This window comes from Nyctereutes procyonoides, unplaced genomic scaffold (genome assembly GCF_905146905.1).
Source record: "Nyctereutes procyonoides isolate TBG_1078 unplaced genomic scaffold, NYPRO_anot_genome, whole genome shotgun sequence".
NCBI lineage: Eukaryota > Metazoa > Chordata > Mammalia > Carnivora > Canidae > Nyctereutes > Nyctereutes procyonoides.
Genome location: NW_026575125.1, coordinates 28,087,079 through 28,104,967, shown reverse-complemented (window position 1 = coordinate 28,104,967; position 17,889 = coordinate 28,087,079). Strand labels below are relative to the sequence as shown.

General features: G+C 35.6%; 1 protein-coding gene across 6 annotated transcripts in view; it reads left to right on the top strand.

The window, feature by feature from the left end:
- The window catches only part of DMD (dystrophin), a 2,039,779-nt gene that overhangs the window by 367,363 nt on the left and 1,654,527 nt on the right, over positions 1-17,889 (top strand). For all 6 annotated transcript variants that reach the window (XM_055339022.1, XM_055339018.1, XM_055339021.1 and 3 more), the window contains exon 4: positions 563-640. In XM_055339022.1, the coding sequence (XP_055194997.1) occupies positions 563-640 (78 nt within the window). The remainder of the gene's footprint in view (positions 1-562; positions 641-17,889) is intronic.

The window sequence follows — 17,889 nt, the reverse complement described above, 5'->3', positions numbered from 1 at the left end:
CTATGCAAATGTCAGTTTAGAAATTATAGGATGAGGTGGGATTTTGGGGATTGAGAGTGAGGGTTGGAGAACCAAAGATGATTGCGATTTTGAGCTTCAGTGATGAAGGCAATTAAGGTAACATTGACAGAAATAGTTTCCCTTAATCCTATTTGGCATTATATAATTTTTCTAGGCTCAAGTCTCTTTTTTACTTTCCTTAAGTGTGTGGAAATGACCTCACTTATCTACCTTACTAACAGGTCCTTATGTAATGTTCTTTCTCTTTCCTGGTCATGCAGTAATCCCCAACTGGCCTGTGGAATGAAGAGATGGTAACCAAAATAGCTTCTTTTGGAAGAAAAAAATGCTATCATTTTTCTTGAGGAGTGGTTGATTCATGCTAAGAAAGTCCTATGACAAGGGCAATTAACCCAAAGCACTTAAGTGTATTATATTAATGCCTCCCAGCCCATGTTCATTTAAAATATTCAAACTTAGAAGTGAAATGTATAAATTGTTTCATTTCTTGTAGATTGTCCCTCTCTGCCGGGCAGTAAACATTGTTTCATTTTGCTTTCAGCCAAAAGAAAAAGGATCCACAAGAGTTCATGCCCTGAACAATGTCAACAAGGCACTGCGCGTCTTGCAGAAAAATAATGTAAGTGGAGACCTGGACAAAGTCTGGATACCATGAAACAGCATGTTTAATGTCTGAGTGTGGGCTTTGGCCCCGAAAGCAGGGAAAGCTTCTCAGGTTCTCTTGTAAATCAAAGTAGTGATTTTTAAGAGTGTGTTTTCTGGTTCATGTGCATCTGCTGGTGGCTAATATGATTCAGGAAGTTAATGAATGCAGTCACAGAGGGCAGGGAAGGGCATGATCCAGACCTGATAGGGCACTCTGTGTTGTTTTCAGATTTTATTTGATACAGTTATATTTGGAGGACATATTAAGTCCTGTGGTGAATCTTAGTTTCTTAGAGCAGTGTTCTGTGCAACAAGTGGCTTTTATTAGGCTGAATATTATTTTTTATGTATAAAGTGCATTCAAATATGATGATGATAAAGTTTGTTTGAATTACGGTGACATTCTTTTAGGCACCACATCCAAGTATGAGAGTTACACAGAAAAATTGCTATTTCAACTGCAAATTTGTTTTCTATTGCTAGGTTTGATTTAGATGAAAAAAAATATATGTATGGTTTTAGAAAGTCAATAGTTATACCTGAAAAAGTATGTAGATGAAAGGAGTCTGGTCTCCTTAGAGTGTCTTTGGATCCCTCCCCTCTGCCATGATATTAGAGGCAGCCCTCCTTTCTTACCAACTTCCTAGATCTTTCTAATCGAGCAATACATTTACCAGGCACTTAGTAGCATCCTAATTATATTTACATCTCTCTTTCAAGGATAAATTCAAATAAATTGCTTGCATACTGTTACAATAACCATCATCAGTGATAGACTAGTCATGACGTGTATGTCCCCAAATGTTGTGCAGCTCATCTGGTACAGAGAAGGCATCACATGGGAAATGAGAATGAAGTCTGGGCAGCATTTGGTTGATTTTATGAATTTAGGGTTATTGTCATATTTAATCTATGAAAATTGCTCTATAGAAACATTATACTTTTTTATTATTTTCTGAAGTGATTAACTGGATATTTTCAAATTTTCGGGCAGAATTTCAAATAACAGAATAAGACCGTCAATAAAATGTTTGCCTCAATTAATCTGATAGATTCTTTTGTTTTGAAAAATCAGTATCACATAAATTAAGATATTTTTTAGAGATATTAAAATTTATGTGAAGAAGGTCTTTTTCAGTTCCCCATATTCCATTACAAAATACGAAAACAAGGAAGACAGGAGAAAATTCAAAGAATTATTAGATTTAGCCCGTTTGATGTAGTTGATCTCCTCCCACCAAGAAAACATCATGGTAAACAATAAGTTGTTTGGATCTCCTCTAAAATAGTAGGTTAATAATGTAGCCTTAGATTTGTTTGATAAGAGGGTTTTTTCCCCATATTCTGGTTACTGATTATGAATTTTTGGGTTTCTGTATATGTTATAATTATTAATTTCACAGTTTTCAATATAAGACCAGAAGAAATTCTGGCAATAAAACAGAGAAAAGAAAATCTCTGTGTCTTTGGGACAACTAAATAGTTCTTAGATCTGAAACCAAAGGCATGATTCAGAAATAGAAAAATTAACCTGAACTTCATCAAAATTATGAGTTGTTACTATGTTCTGGATATGAATCTTTTGTTTTATGCATTGCAAACATATTTTCAACCTCTGGATTACATTTTTATTCAGTTAGTGGTATCTCTTGATAAAGCATAATTCTTCATTCTGATGCAGTTCATTTTTATAAATGTTCACTTTATAGTTTTGTGTCCTATTTAAGAAATATTTGCCTGCCCAAAACCATTATGATATTATATTTTGTTGTCATCTATATAGACTTCTTTGTTCTACCTTTTGAATTTGGATCCATATGTCACCTGGAATTGGTTATTGAATTTGGCATGAGGAATGGGTTAAGATTCAGGTTCTTTTTTTTTCATTTGGAATCTAATTGTCACAACACCACATATTAAAAAGAATGTTACTCATCATTGCTCTCTAATACTAGGTGTGTCATAAAAATTTCTTGATACAAATGTATTCTGTTTTTGGACTTTTTTTCACTTCCATCTTTCTCTTTGTCTATACATGCACAAATACCACACCATGTGGATTACTGCAATTTTATAATACATCCTGGTATCTGGTGAACTAGGTTCCTCCACTATTTTCTTGTTCAGTATTTTCTTGGTTATACTGACTCATTGTATTTCTCTATTTATTTTACCATCATCTTTTTAATTACCATATGTATTCTGTTTGGAATGTGATCAACAGTTAAATCTATAGATCAATTTGGGAAGAATGGATACCTTTATACTATTGAGCATTCCAGGTTTCTCCTATGATTTTCCTCTATTGTTTTTTTTTAGTTTTAGGTTTTGCAGAATGAGCAAAAGAACCCAATAGAAAAAATGGGTAGAGAATTTGAACAGGAACTTCACAAAAGAGGATGTTCAAAAATTGAAGAATAGTATTTAAAAAGTGTTCAACCTCAGCAGTAATTAGGGAAATTCAAATTAAAACTGCAATGAGATACCAATATAAATTGATTAAAATTGCTGAAATTAGAAGGGCTAATAATGCTGAGGGTGAGAATTTGGAATAATCTGAACTCCTAACTGGGGGAAAATATAATTCAGATAACTGTTGAAACCATCACATTTAGTATATAATGCAAAACTGCATAATTTTTATATCCCAACAGTTTTGTTCTGAGATGTAAATTGTGTGTGTGTGTGTGTGTGCCTGTGTGTGTGTGTTTGTAGAGAGACACAGAGACACAGAGAGAATGTTCATAGCAGTTTAATCTGTAGTAGCCCAAACTGGAAATGACTATAGTATATTCACATGATAGCATATTATAAAGCAATGAAAATAAACAAATGATAGTTACATATATGACATGGGATGGATCAATCTCCTGAAAGAGATTTAAGCAAAAGAAGTGAGATGCAAAAGTATACCTACTATGATTTCTTTTTTCTTTTTTTAAGATTTTATTTATTTATCCATGATAGACATAGACAGAGAAAGAGAGAGAGAGAGAGAGAAAGGGGCAGAGACACAGGCAGAGGGAGAAGCAGGCTCCATGCAGGGAAACCCACGTGGGACTCGATCCCAGGTCTCCAGGATCACGCCCTGGGCGGAAGGCAGGAGCTGAACCAATGAGCCACCCAGGGATCCCCAATTTCTTTTAATTAAATTTTAAAAACAGGCAAAATTGTTCCATCTGTTTAAAAGTCAAAAGAGTGGCTATGTTTTAGAAGAAGTGAAGCAGGAAAATGCACGAGTGAATCTTCTGAGGTGTTGGAAATATGGTGTATTTTGACCTGGTGCTTGTTGGCACAGGTGCATTTGCTCTGAGAAAAATTTTCAAGGTCTATGCTCAAGTACACTTTCCTGTATCAATGTTATATTTCAATTCATATTTTTAAAAAAGTCTAAAAAAAGAGGAACCTATACAAGTAAAGTAAAACTAACCTTACAACCTCCCAAATGCCAAACAATGGCCTATTTATCAATCTGACAATACACCCTGTATTTTTTTCATGAAATTGCTTAATGAAATGTGATAAGTGAATATACAAAATTAGAATATGATTAATGCATTTTATAGACCTTTTCTCGGATGGTCATATTTCTTTCTGAAAATGAAAACCTTGAGAACCTCCCATTGTTTCAGCAGGCAAAGACCCTGAAATGAGGGCTTCATTGTGAGAAGGAGCCCTTAAAGAGCAGATTTCCACAATGCTCCCATCTGAGCAAGGGCCTTAATATGGACTAGCATAAAATTGAGGTCTCTGTATGAAAGAACAGAATCTCAAGTAAAACATTTTCAAGTGGAAACCGAAAACCAGAGTGAAATAACCTTTATTTGAATTAGCCCCAGGCTAAAAGACACAGAATATAAATGTTTAAAGGTAAATTTATTATCATTTTATACTTCTCCATTATTTTGTAATAGAAGAAAGTACAAAAGAAATGGAAAAGATTCCAAGGAACATGTTTAATAGTCTCTGGTTAGTACCATAAAGAGTAAACACAATTAAATCAAAGAGAATCTTCAAGAGAATGTTCAAGAGAATGTTCAAGAAGATTCAAGGATTGTTTTCCCTAAAGATGGGCTTATGTATGCTATATTAGATGAATAAATGAGCCCGGGGCAAAATATACACAAAATAGCATATTAAATAAAATAGTAGATTAACCTATTTCAAATTTCCTTTTAGAAATCATAGATTCTCGAATTAGAATCAACTATAGAAGGCATTGATTGGAGATTTTGAGTAATCGTACATTAAACAATACTGTTAGTATATTTACATTCAGCCCATTATTTATTGAGTGCCTCTTGTGTGTTAGGTTGTATTCTAGGTGGTAGGAACACTATAGTCAGTGATCAGAACAAATGCAACCCTTTATGTCATAGTTTGCAGTCACATACCAGGGAACATTAAACATTTAGAATGTAGTGATAGCTAAGTAAATGAATAAGAGATATAAGAATAAGAGGTGTGAAAAGACCTCTCAGTTAAGTTGTGATATGGCTAAAGCCTGGAAGGAAGTGAGGAATGAGACATGGGATTATCTATGGGAAAATGGTCTGGACAGAGGGATAAAAAGACCTTGAGAGAAAAAAAATTGCAAATAGGACTCAATAGGTGAGCTGGACTGAAGGTGGAGAAAACACAGAGCAGGAGGTCAGAGAGGTAGCAGGGTGTGTGTGGGGGGTGGGGGGGGGCGGGGAAACATGGGAAGACATTTTTAGGCTTTGAGTTTGGTTCTGAGGAAGATGACAATGACTAAATATAAAAATGTACCATAAATTGAACTGCTAATAAAACACGTTCTTTTAAAATTAGAGAAAAAGATGATAAATAATAACAATGAAAAACTTACAAGTATTTAAAAACACTACCATTTTTATTCAGGGAAGTTATAATAAGTAATTAAAATATAATGCAAGGGGATGCCTGGGTGGCTTAGTGGTTGAGCGTCTGCCTTTGGCTCAGGACCTGATCCAGGGTTCCGGGATTGAGCCCCCACATGGGGCTCCCTGCATGGAGCCTGCTTCTCCTTCTGCCTATGTCTCTGCCACTCTCCATGTCTCTCATGAATAAGTAAATAAAATCTTTAATATATATAATATATATTCTATACATATAATATGTATAATGCAGGGGTGCCTGGGTGGCACAGTCAGTTAAGCATCTGACTCTTGGTTTTGGCCCAGGTCCTGGACTCAGGTGAGATCACGCCCCTTGTTGGGCTCTGCACTCAATAGGAGTTTGCTTAAGACTCTTCCTCTCCATCTGCTCCTCTCCCCTGCTTTCTCTCTCCATAATAAATATATCTTCAAAAAAAATAAAATAAAACATAATACAACTTACTGCATAATAGAAATACTACTAAAACCACAAAGAAAATTTAATGGAAATACATTTTTTGATATTATAAGCTGTTTCCCCTCACCCCCCAAGAATTATAACATCTTTGCAATGCACCTGAGTGAAAATCCCCTACTGATGGAGTACTCTAGTTGGGCCAAAGGACTACTGATAACAAGAGTGACAGCTAAGCAAATAATTAGCATAAGGTTAAAGCACAGGGCCTGGCAAATACATCCCAGGGGCACTACACAAAAGGAATGCCTTCAAAGCCCCTTTGTGGGGCCCTGCAGCCACCCCCCACCAGTTCTCTTGGGCTCTTTGAGTGGAAGGGATCTTGTAAACCTCTTTGCACCCATATTACCACCCTCGATTTCTGTCTGGTCTTCTCCACATCATCCTCCACCCTGGCCATCTTATCGAATTCTCTTACTATCGCCTCACTCCTCACATGGGTATTGGTTATGGCCTCACATTTCTTGAAGCACTGAGCCAGCCACTTAGTGGTTTTTCTTCGGGTCTTTCTGGGTACACCATCCCCAGCTGGGTACTTGGCTGCAGCCTTTGGTTCACTGGCTGGCTTTCTTTCTTTTTGCTTTCCCTCACCCTTTGGGCTTTCTTCTTCTGACTTTTCCTTGCTCTGTGGCTTTCCTGCATTCTTCTGGCTTTTTCATGTCCTTTATTATTTCCTGATTTTTCTGCCTTTCCCTTGTGATTTGTCTTTCCCTTGATTTCTAACTTGTCCTTGTTTTCCAGAGTACAAGCTACTTCTGGTTTTCCCACACCCTGTGGCTGTTCCTTGTTTTCCCTTTTTCCTTGTTCTCAGGCATTCCTTCATTTTCATTGCAGAATTTTCCATGTTGAGGTTTTCTGTCCTACAGGGATTCTGGATGGGTTCCTCTGCCAGGCGGCTCAGGGAGCAGGTTCTGTGTGGATGATGGGAGTGGACCAGACCACAGGGTCGGAAATATATTTTTATTAATTCGCCACTGTCAGATTAGAACACATTTAGCATCAAATAATCATAATCATAATCATAGGGATAGCATAAACCATAGATTTAATAGCAATTTTTCCCATTGATACTCCAAAGCATGGATGAGTCTATAAAATGTGATAATTATGTATAAATCTTCTGCCCCATTAAGTTGGATTTGCAGGAAAAACAATAGTTTATAATTTAAACTCACTAAATCCAAATCTGAGCTCTCAGACAGGCATTTGGAAAATTCTTTGACATTATTCAGAATGCTCTTCCCTGTCCTTAGGAATGGCCAGAGATCAGTAAACCTATGTGGTGCCTTTCATAGGCGGGGAAAAGCCTTTCATCTTTAGTCCACTGAAGTATCCACTGATACATTCACCACCAAAGCCCTTGTCTTCTGCTGAATCCATGTGTCTCATTAACAGTTCTGGTATGAAACAGAAAGCCTGCAAAGACAAAGCTGAAGAGACTGTAATGAAGGGAAAAGATACAGAAAAATAAGGAGAATTAAAGGAACTAACAATGAATGGTGAAGCATGCTGGAACTAGCACGCGTTAATAGCCTTTATTCCTAAACCTGAAGAGATGAAAGGGAGAGAGCTGTTACCTGAAACCTGTGCAAGCTCTGACCTTGTGAGAGGGGCCACTAGCCAGCAACTGTGACCACACGTATCTAAAATATGAAGTTATTCTCAAATCTTGGCCTGCTGGGTGAGTTGGGAGAAAATCCATACCTTGGTCTCTCTAGCCAATCCTCCAATATCCTGCCAATGCCACTCATTGCTTAAACTCAACCAAAAGCCAGAAGATGAGAGATCCTAGATGATAAAATCATCTTATACTAGATGAGTCATCTAATACACAGAAGGGGTGAAGAAGTGGGGAGGAAGGACAGAGAATAACCAGCATTCCAACTACCTCTATTTTCTGGTTAAATGGGGACTTGAGAATGTCTCTACGGAGAGCCCTAGTGTTGGCTAGGGTCCAACTTTGCTGAATGTACCAGGAAGCCATTCCCTTCTGAAAGCATACCACCTCTATTTACTGACAGGGAGTGGAGATGGTTTCTGGCTAATTTTGGAACCAGCTGATAACACATCCCTTCCCATGCTTCTGGGGAACATTGGAGCCTGAAAAGGAACTAAGAGTCATTTCTAATTTCTGTTCTGCTGCACAAACTTACCAAAGGCATAGGAGAAGACAAATATATATATATATATTTTTAAAGATTTTATTTATTTATTCATGATAGAGAGAGAGAGAGAGAGAGAGAGAGAGAGAGAGAGGCAGAGACACAGGCAGAGGGAGAAGCAGGCTCCATGCTGGGAGCCCGACATGGGACTTGATCCTGGGACTCCAGGATTGCGCCCTGGGCCAAAGGCAGGCGCTAAACCGCTGAGCTACCCAGGGATCCCCGGAGAAGACACATATATTAAAAAATATTCCTGCCCCATGTATGAATATAGATAATATATTAGGATGCAGTGAAAGTATCATTACATACATAAAAAGAAAAACTTTTAAGGTGCATACTCTGATAGTGATAATATAATACTAGAAATTAATAATACTTTAAAAAATTGAATTTGATTAACTTAAAATGTTTTGTATAAAGAATCAAGTGTACAAACACACTTTTGTGTAGGTAAAAGCATTCCATGAGAAATGGCTTAAGTTTTACTCAGAGGCTCAATTTGTGTATTCGTTTTTATTTTCATTAAAAAAAAGGATAAATTAATTCAAGATTTCAACCATAAATATTACAAAAAGAGAAAACACTGTAAGGAAACTAGAAAATAAAAGGTAAATGAATAAATAAATGTTAGAAAGAAGAAACACTATATAAATTTCAGAGCTAGTTCTTGTAATAAAATAATAAAATAGTCTAATCTCATAAATTTAATCAGGAGAAGTAGGAGGGAAAGTAAATATATGAAATATATACAGAATATTAACCACAAGTTTAAGAGATATAGAAACCAAAAACAGGGCACCTGGGTGGCTCAGTGGTTGAGCCTCTGCCTTTGGCTCAAGTAGTGATCCCGGGATCCTGGGATTGAGTCTGCATCTGGCTCCTCACAGGGAGCCCTCTGCCTATGTCTCTGCCTCTCTCTGTGTCTCTCATGAATCAATCAATCAATCAAACCGAAAACAGACTCTACACAGAACTTTATGTTGATTATAAAAAAATAGTTAAATTAGATTATGTTCTATTTAAAATAGCAAATTGTAAGAATTAACATAATGGAATATAGAGTACCTTAATCAATAGGCAAAAGAAGTTAGGAAATCATAAAATTTAAACAAAACCAATCTTTCACAAAGGCTTCTGAGTCTAATGGAACCAGTGATAAGTTCTTCCAGACTTTAAGAAATTGACAATTGCTGACAGAAAATCATTAGAGGCTTCACAATTCTGCAAATCTAATTTTTAAAAAAGATTTATTTATTTATTCATGAGAGACACAGAGAGAAAATGGCAGAGACACAGGCAGAGGGAGAAGCAGGCTCCTCACAGGGAGCCCGATGCAGGACTTGATCCCAGAACCCTGGATCACACCCTGAGCCAAAGACAGACAACCCCTGAGCCACCCAGGTGTCCCTGCAAATCTAATTTTTAAAATCACGTGAAAAAGATTGGTCTTCCCTGTTGTTAAAGGAGTGTTAGAAGCTTCCTTTTGTTTTTTTTAAAGATTTTATTTATTTATTAATGAGAAATACAGAGAGAGAGAGCGCAGCAGAGACATAGGCAGAGGGAGAAGCAAGGCTCCATGCAGGGAGGCTGATATGGGACTCAATCCAGGGTCTCCAGGATCAGGCCCTGGGCTGAAGATGCCGCTAAACCACTGAGCCACCTGGGCTGCCCAGAAGCTTCCTTTTGAAAGGCTACTTTATGGTAGTTTGAAAATCTTAGGTCAAGTTCATTTTGTTTTCTCCTTCCTTCTTAGGATCTTGTCCACTTTGGCCTATTCCTCTGCATTAGGTGATCAGTTTCAGCACATTCCTTGTTCTCAACTAGCAACTCAATTTGACTCCATGCCTCAGTTTCCTCTCCTTTCTGTGTCCTGACGTCTCACTTGTTCTCGTTATTCAAATGCCACTCAGAGCTTAGCTCTGTAGAGCTCAGACACCACATTTATGTTCTGATTTGCATTCTCTGTAGTGGCCGATTTAGCATGAAGTTATTTCTGCTATCAATAATTTATTTTCAAAACCACTTATTGAGAATAAAGTACTTCCAAGTGCAGTGATACCTTTATTACAATATTTGCTGAGAGCAAAGCTCATTTGTAATAAAGTTGGCCGTGGTTTAAAAAAGCAAACAAAAGAAAGTACAAAATCCTGTGAAATAGAGACTGAGTGTACCAAGTGGTTAAGCTTGTCTACACACCAGCTGAAGATATAAAACATAGCCACAGCTTGCATTTCATTGTTCCTTGTTGAAATTAGATAAAGCAGATAACAGGTAGCATGGAAACATCTCTCATATTGCCACTCTACCATTCCTTTACCCTTCTCCACTTTTGTGTGTGACAGTCTCCATCTGACTAGGTCTTTAACCCCATTGTCTCTCAAATGAAACATTTAATGGGTCATTTAAACTTGTTTATTAATAGATTTTTTACCCCTTAGATATAAGTAAGTTCCAGTCAATGAGTTTCCTCTACCAGAGATTTGATGTTTTCATCATTTTATGTCAAATTGAATAATGAATGATTTTTTTCACTGTTAAATGAATTTCACCATTAAAAGTCTGGTAGGGATATTTAACTGCCTATGGTATTTTAAACTGCCCTCTGGATACATGATACCTGTCTTCTTCTGTTAATTGGCTAATTCCACTTTGTTTTGTCTTCCATCCCAAGATTTCCATGTTTTGTTTTTTTAAAGATTATTTATTCATTCCAGAGAGAAAGAGACAGAGACAGAAAGATAGAAAGAGAGAGAGAGCGAGAGAGCAAGGAGAACTAAAGAGAGAGGGATAAGTAGGAGCTTGATCCCAGGACCCTAAGATCATGATCTGAGCAGAAACCAAGAGCCAGACACTTAATCGACTGAGCCACCCAGGTGCCCCCAAGATTTCCATGTTTACATTTTATAATTCTCAATGTCCCTTTGAAGTCATAGAATATACTCCATCATTATTTTAAAGATTCATACAAAAAAATGTAGTGTTGTTAATACATCCTGGGTATACAGCATACCAGGACTTTACTGATTTAATATTAGCTGACACAGTTAACAAATCTCATACTTAACGTTCAATACGTCACTCTCATCAATTGTCTATGACAAAATGGCAAATTTTTACCATGTAACTTCAAATGTACAATGTGAAGTAGCACAAAACAAATAAGATCATTTTTATACATTTAAACCACAAATCCAAAGTGAGTATTTAAGAGCCTAGGTTGAAAATTCAGATGTCAGCTATGTTCAAATATTCACTTAATCACATCATTGATAATTGTCACTGAATTAGATTGAATGGTTGTCAAGTGTCACTGATCTGAAAAATGACATAGCAGTCACTCTTCCTGGCATATGATCTTAGATAAAGAGGTTTCCAAAGTGTTCTTTAAAACTAGTATTTTATGTGTTCTTTAAGTATTCAGAAACTTAAATAGCCATATAATACATATTTTGGAGTATGTCAGAATATAATATCTTTGACTAAATATAAACTGCTTCCATTTATTACTCATAAAATCCAGTGTTCAGATGTAAATTCCAAATTTTTAAGTTAATTCATGTTAGACACTAAATTTTCAGTCCACACAATAGGACTATAATATGTCTGTACCTTATATATATTCTTTTAAGAATCCAGAAGAAGTATATCCTTTTAACCCCACTACTCACTAACTCCAGGATTTTTGCCAGATGATCCCATGACTTAGGTTCCATTTCATCATCTCTGACATGAACAAATAGAAATGGTTGTACTTATTTCAAAATATTCTTTTATGGAATATAAAAATTGTATACAAGCATATAATGTAATCTGCAAATTTATATTCAGATGCAATGGGAAGTACTACTCTTAAAAATGAGGCTAATTCTCATTTAAAATAATTTCATAAGGTAAGTTGGTTATTCTTCCCAGGCCAGTGCGTTTCTTGCATTAAGGTAAAACAGTATTTTTTCTTGCATATTAAACTCAAAATTGAGGTAGCCATTTACCTATGACTTGTACACTTAGAGGTATTTGGGGATAATAATATGGCTTCAAGGTGTATTATAATTTAAAATTTCTTCTTAAAATGAATGTTAGTTATGTAACTTAAAAGTTTTTGGGGTTGCTACTGCCAATTTTTTCCTTGAAATTAGTATACATGACTCAAGATTAGAAAGCTATAGATGGGGAAGCCTGGGTGGCTCAGTGGTTGAGCGTTTTGCCTTTGGCTCAGGGTGTGATCGCAGAGTCCTAGGATCAAGTCCCACATCAGGCTCCCTGCATGGAGCCTGCCTCTCCCTCTGCCTGTGTCTCTGCTTCGCTTTCTGCGTGTGTCTGTCATCAATAAATAAATAAAATCTTTAAAAAACAGAAAGTTATGGCTGTATAGGGTTCTGGTTTCATTAAAGCAACAGTCTGTATTGCTAGATATAAGACATATAATATATAAAAATTCAAGTTGAATAATCCTGTATTGAAAGTGAATACATCTTTTCTTCTAATTGTGAAATTATTACTGAGGACAGCTTTCATTTTCTCAAATGATACCTTCTAGTACATAATATTCCATATAAGAAATTTTGCTTAGTTGAGCTATAGGAGCTACTTTGCCAAAAAGTTGAGTCCTGCATTTTATGATCAATGAAACTACCTGCATTGAAACCTCTACTTTGATATATTTGTTTTGATTTTCTTTTACTCCTTTACTGTTTCTATTTTCTCAACATTATGGGGTTTTTAAAACTCAACTGCTTCGAATCTTTATTGCCAAAGAGGCAGTGTATAAGCAAGTGAAAACACAGTTCCATTAAAAAGAAGTACCTTGTGACAAATGAATATAATCATAAACACATCCAAAATACAGAGAAACTGGAACTTATTTCACTAATCTTTAGGCAATTTGATAGAACAGTCCATTTTTTTTAGTCTGTCTCCAACTTTAACACTTAACACGTGGCATATGGTGGCTGATCAAAAATATTTAACAAATGACTAAATATGTGTTAATCACTGAAAGTAAGGATAGTATCTTCATAGCAAGTACTGTACCCAGAACTAAGTCTTAGGATGTATTCTAGATCAAAATGTGATGCTAAAAGGTATTATCTAGTATAAACTTCTATATTTCTATAAAATTTTTGAAAATACTCTTTGGAAGATAGAGATATAACAAGGAATAAGGAAAACCTGCCAAGTGGAGATCCAAGTCCACAAGAGCCAATGCAGCCCACTCTTAAGGTTGTGTATATTGAACTATTAATCATCCAATTATGAAAGATTCAGTATATATGTTTCTCAGTGGAAGAAAATAAGTATGATTTATGTGTATAAGTCTTAAAATTTTATATGAATTTTAAAGACAGTATAAAAGTACATGCTGCAGGACAGCAAAACTGCTTTTCCCGCATTTTTATCATTTAAATGCATTATATTTGGAAGTATTACATAAATACTTGAGGAATTTCTCTTGAATATGGAGAAGTCTCTTTAGCTTGACTGCACAATAGCCGATGTTTTAGAAAAAGTGGTTAACACATTTTATTTTATTTTATTATTTTATTATTTTTTATTGGTGTTCAATTTGCAAACATATAGAATAACACCCAGTGCTCATCCCATCAAGTGCCCCCCTCAGTGCCCATCACCCAGTCACCCCCACCCCCCACCTACCTCCCTTTCTACCACCCCTTGTTCGTTTCCCAGAGTTAGGAGTCTCTCATGTTCTGTCTCCCTTTCTGATATTTCCCACTCATTTTTTCTCCTTTCCCCTTTATTCCCTTTCACTATTTTTTATATTCCCCAAATGAATGAGGCCATATAATGTTTGTCCTTCTCCGATTGACTTATTTCACTCAGCATAATACCCTCCAATTCCATCCACGTCGAAGCAAATGGTGGGTATTTGTCATTTCTAATGGCTGAGTAATATTCCATTGTATACATAAACCACATCTTCTTTATCCATTCATCTTTCAATGGACACCGAGGCTCCTTCCAAAGATTGGCTATTGTGGACATTGCTGCTATAAACATCGGGGTGCAGGGGTCCCGGCAGCTTAACACATTTTAAAAGCAAATCTTATTTATCTAGAATGCTGGAATGGAATTCTCAGTTGTGAACAATTTGTTATAAAGAAATGTAAGAGTATAAAAAAAGAAATAAATAGAAGGTAGAAGCATCTGCATAAGGTCTAAGCATCAGGAGGGATCTTTATATGATAAATTCCAATGCATGGTATTTTCTTAATTGTTAGTCACTGTTTAAGATTCTGGTTAAGGAAATCATACAACTTTTAATGATGACATTTTATGGTTCCCTTTGAATTCTTGTCATTCTATGTAAAGTCATAAGATTTAATTTACAGCATTTTTTGGTTGAACTCATGTATTAAGGCTGATGAAGAAAAATAGATGGCTTACCTTTGTCCCCTACCCCTTCCCTAATACAAAAAGTATTCAGATTGTATTCTGCATATCAAGGAACTAAAGTGACTTTTGCTCAGTGTAAATCCTTTAACCTGAAATGTCTTAAAGAACCATATCCTTTGAAACCCATGTGAGGAACCTCCTGCCCTAACCTAATTTCATTTGGGTGAATGATACAGGATGTGTTTTCATTAGTGCCTAGAGCTGTGAAATGTCCTGGGTGGTTGTCTAAAAAGGCAAGTGGCAGATATTGTTCATAGAAGAGATGATGGTTTCCATGTTAAATGAGATAATTCTACAACTTCCAAGTTACAACTGTAAATGTTTAAATGATTTACAAACTAAAAGTGGGAAAGTTTATCCATCTCCCTGCTACTGCAAAAGTTTAAAAAGCGTGAAGAAATTCATAAGAGCTTTATCATAGGAACATCACTCCCTTGCTGTTATTCATCTTTTTTCTTCCTTCTGCTCTGTCTTAAGAACTTCCATTTTTATTATTTGACCGGGCTACTGCGATTATTTTTATGTCAAATGTTCCTCATTCTAAAGTCAGTGTGTAGCATTTCAAGTTCAATGAACACATTCTGCTATTCCTCTTTCTGTAAAGCTAATTAAAAATAATATAAACTGGCCCAGATCAGTAATCTCCTTTCACTAAACCATCGTATTTCAGATTTGCTTTAAATCTTATGATTTTCTTCAGAATTCTTAAATCTTAAATATATCAATATAACATATATAAATCCTTTTACTATAACTGCCATGGGATATATAAATTTGGCTTGTAGAAAATATTATTGACAATGCTAGATTGCATCTATGCCCTGAAGGAACCTGTTGTAAAATAAAACCTGGGATAAAACAAACATTGCTTTCTTGAATAAACAATGAAAAAGAATTGCTCCTCACAGCCCAGTGGTTAGCACACTCATTTAGGAGGTAGAGCACTAAGAAGTAACAGTGCTCTCTAAAATACTATTTCAGAGATATATGGTAAATAATATGTGTGTGTGTGTGTGTGTGTGTGTGTATATATATATTTGCAGATGCTAAGCATCATATTTATTTTTTACTTTATTTAAAATAAATTAATTAACATATATATTAGTTTCAGAGGTAGAGTTCATTGATTCATCAGTTGCATAGAACACCCAGTGCTCATTACTTCACCTATCCTCCTTAATGCACATCACCCCGTTACCCCATACCCCCATACACCTGCCCTCCAGCAACCCTCAGTTTCTCTCCTAGAGTTAAGAGTCTCTCATGGTTTGCCTCCCTCTCTGATTTTCTTATTTAATTTTCCCTCTTTTCCCTTATGTTCATCTGTTTTGTTTCTTAAATTCTACATATGAGTGAAATCATATGATATTTATCTTTCTCTCATTGACTTATTTTACTTAGCATAATACTCTCTAGTTCCATCCCCGTTGTTGCAAATAGTAAAGTTTCATTCTTTCTGATGGCTGAGGAATATTCATTCATATCTATCTATCTATCTATCTATCTATCTATCTATCTCACATCTTCTTGATCCATTCATCTGTCAATAGACATCTGGGTTCTTTCCATAGTTTGGCTATTGTGTACATGGCTGCTATAAACATTGGGGTACATGTGCCCTTTTGAATCATTTTGTATCCTTCTGGATAAATACCCAGTAGTGCAATTCCTGGGTCATAGGGTAGCTCTATTTTTAACTTCTGGAGGACCCTCCATACCATTTTCCAGAGTGGCTGCACCAGCTTGCATCCCCACCAACAATGTAAGAGGGTTCCTCTTTCTCTGCATCCTCATCAACATCTGTGGGTTCTTGACTTGTTAATTTTAGCCATTCTGACAAGTGTGAGGTGGTATCTCATTGTGGTTTTGATTTGTGAAATACTTATATATTAACCTTAGAATTACTAACTAGATATTTTTGTACAAAATAAAGTACTTTAGTCAAAGTACTGGTGTGGTCACAAAAAAGAAATTCCCTCTAGTCTGTGTCCTCACATGACAACAATAGACTACTATATTTCAAAAGCTAATTCATTAGGTTTCCTACATGCTTTTTTTGCATTCTGACTCAAGGGATATTGTCCCAAGAGTTCACATTTAAATATTCTATTAGAGTCATAAGAAAATTCCATTATGGCAAGTCAAATGGTGAGAATTTTCTATCCTCTAAAATTGTTTGAATAAAGCATCTTGCACAGAGATTGCTGTAAAACTCTGAGCCAGAATGTAATGTTACTTTGTGAGTGAAGTCTAAAGCCTGTTTGTAGGAACTCATAAGTCCAATTTTCATGTGTAGGTGAACTTTTGTCTGCAAAAATTCAATGCATGCTATTTAATTTTCGCACACAATATCAATTTTCACACTTATTCATTTAGTATCAGATGCTTTCATTCTGCTGAACAGGAAAACATAACTTTGGTGTCTTATGTGACTTCAACATTGAATTACCTGCTATCTAGTGCTTGTTACAATGCACACACACACACACACACACACAGGATCCATATATTATCATATATGCTATATAAATGTTTTTTTGTTTTGCTTACTAGACAGACACACAATTATTCATTTAACACATATTTTAACATATTTCAGTTTTTGTTTTTCCTTTCCATAGTTAGTTAGAAATTGGACTGAGAATCCTTGAAAGATATAACTCCAAGGCAGATATTAGAAAGATATTTAAAAGAAGCCATTGTGCATGTGATTATTTAAGAGTAGCTCATTCATAGCTACATAGGAAATATGGCATTATAAAAACACCGAGCATATGAGAATTTAGAGTCAAAATGGGATAGACTGTCGATATTAGCATTCAATAGTAACAAGACCATGAACAGTACGTTTTAGGCAACAAAATACCCCTCCCTCTTCTAGAGCCTTAGTGACTATGAATTTCTTATAGTCCTTGGTAATTTGAAGAAGAGTTGTACAGCAAGAGACAAAACATAACCCAAACAAATAATATTCCTTGTCTACATGGTGGTGTGCAATATTTATTAATTTAGAGACAGCCTATTAAAGCACTTCATGAAGAATTCTCTAGATTTAATTAAGGAATTGTCTCTCCTATCCAGACTTGGTTTTAAATCTGATCTTGTGAAAGCTTCATGTACCTTTGACATTCTGTTTTCCTCTAGGTAAAATGTATATAAAATAGTAACTATCTCATACTTTTACTGTGATGATGATATGCATAGAGTGAAAGGTGTATTCAGGGAGAACCTTATAGGCTTAATGTTTTTTAAAGATAGAGACAAAATAGGTATATATCTTAAGAGATTATAAGAA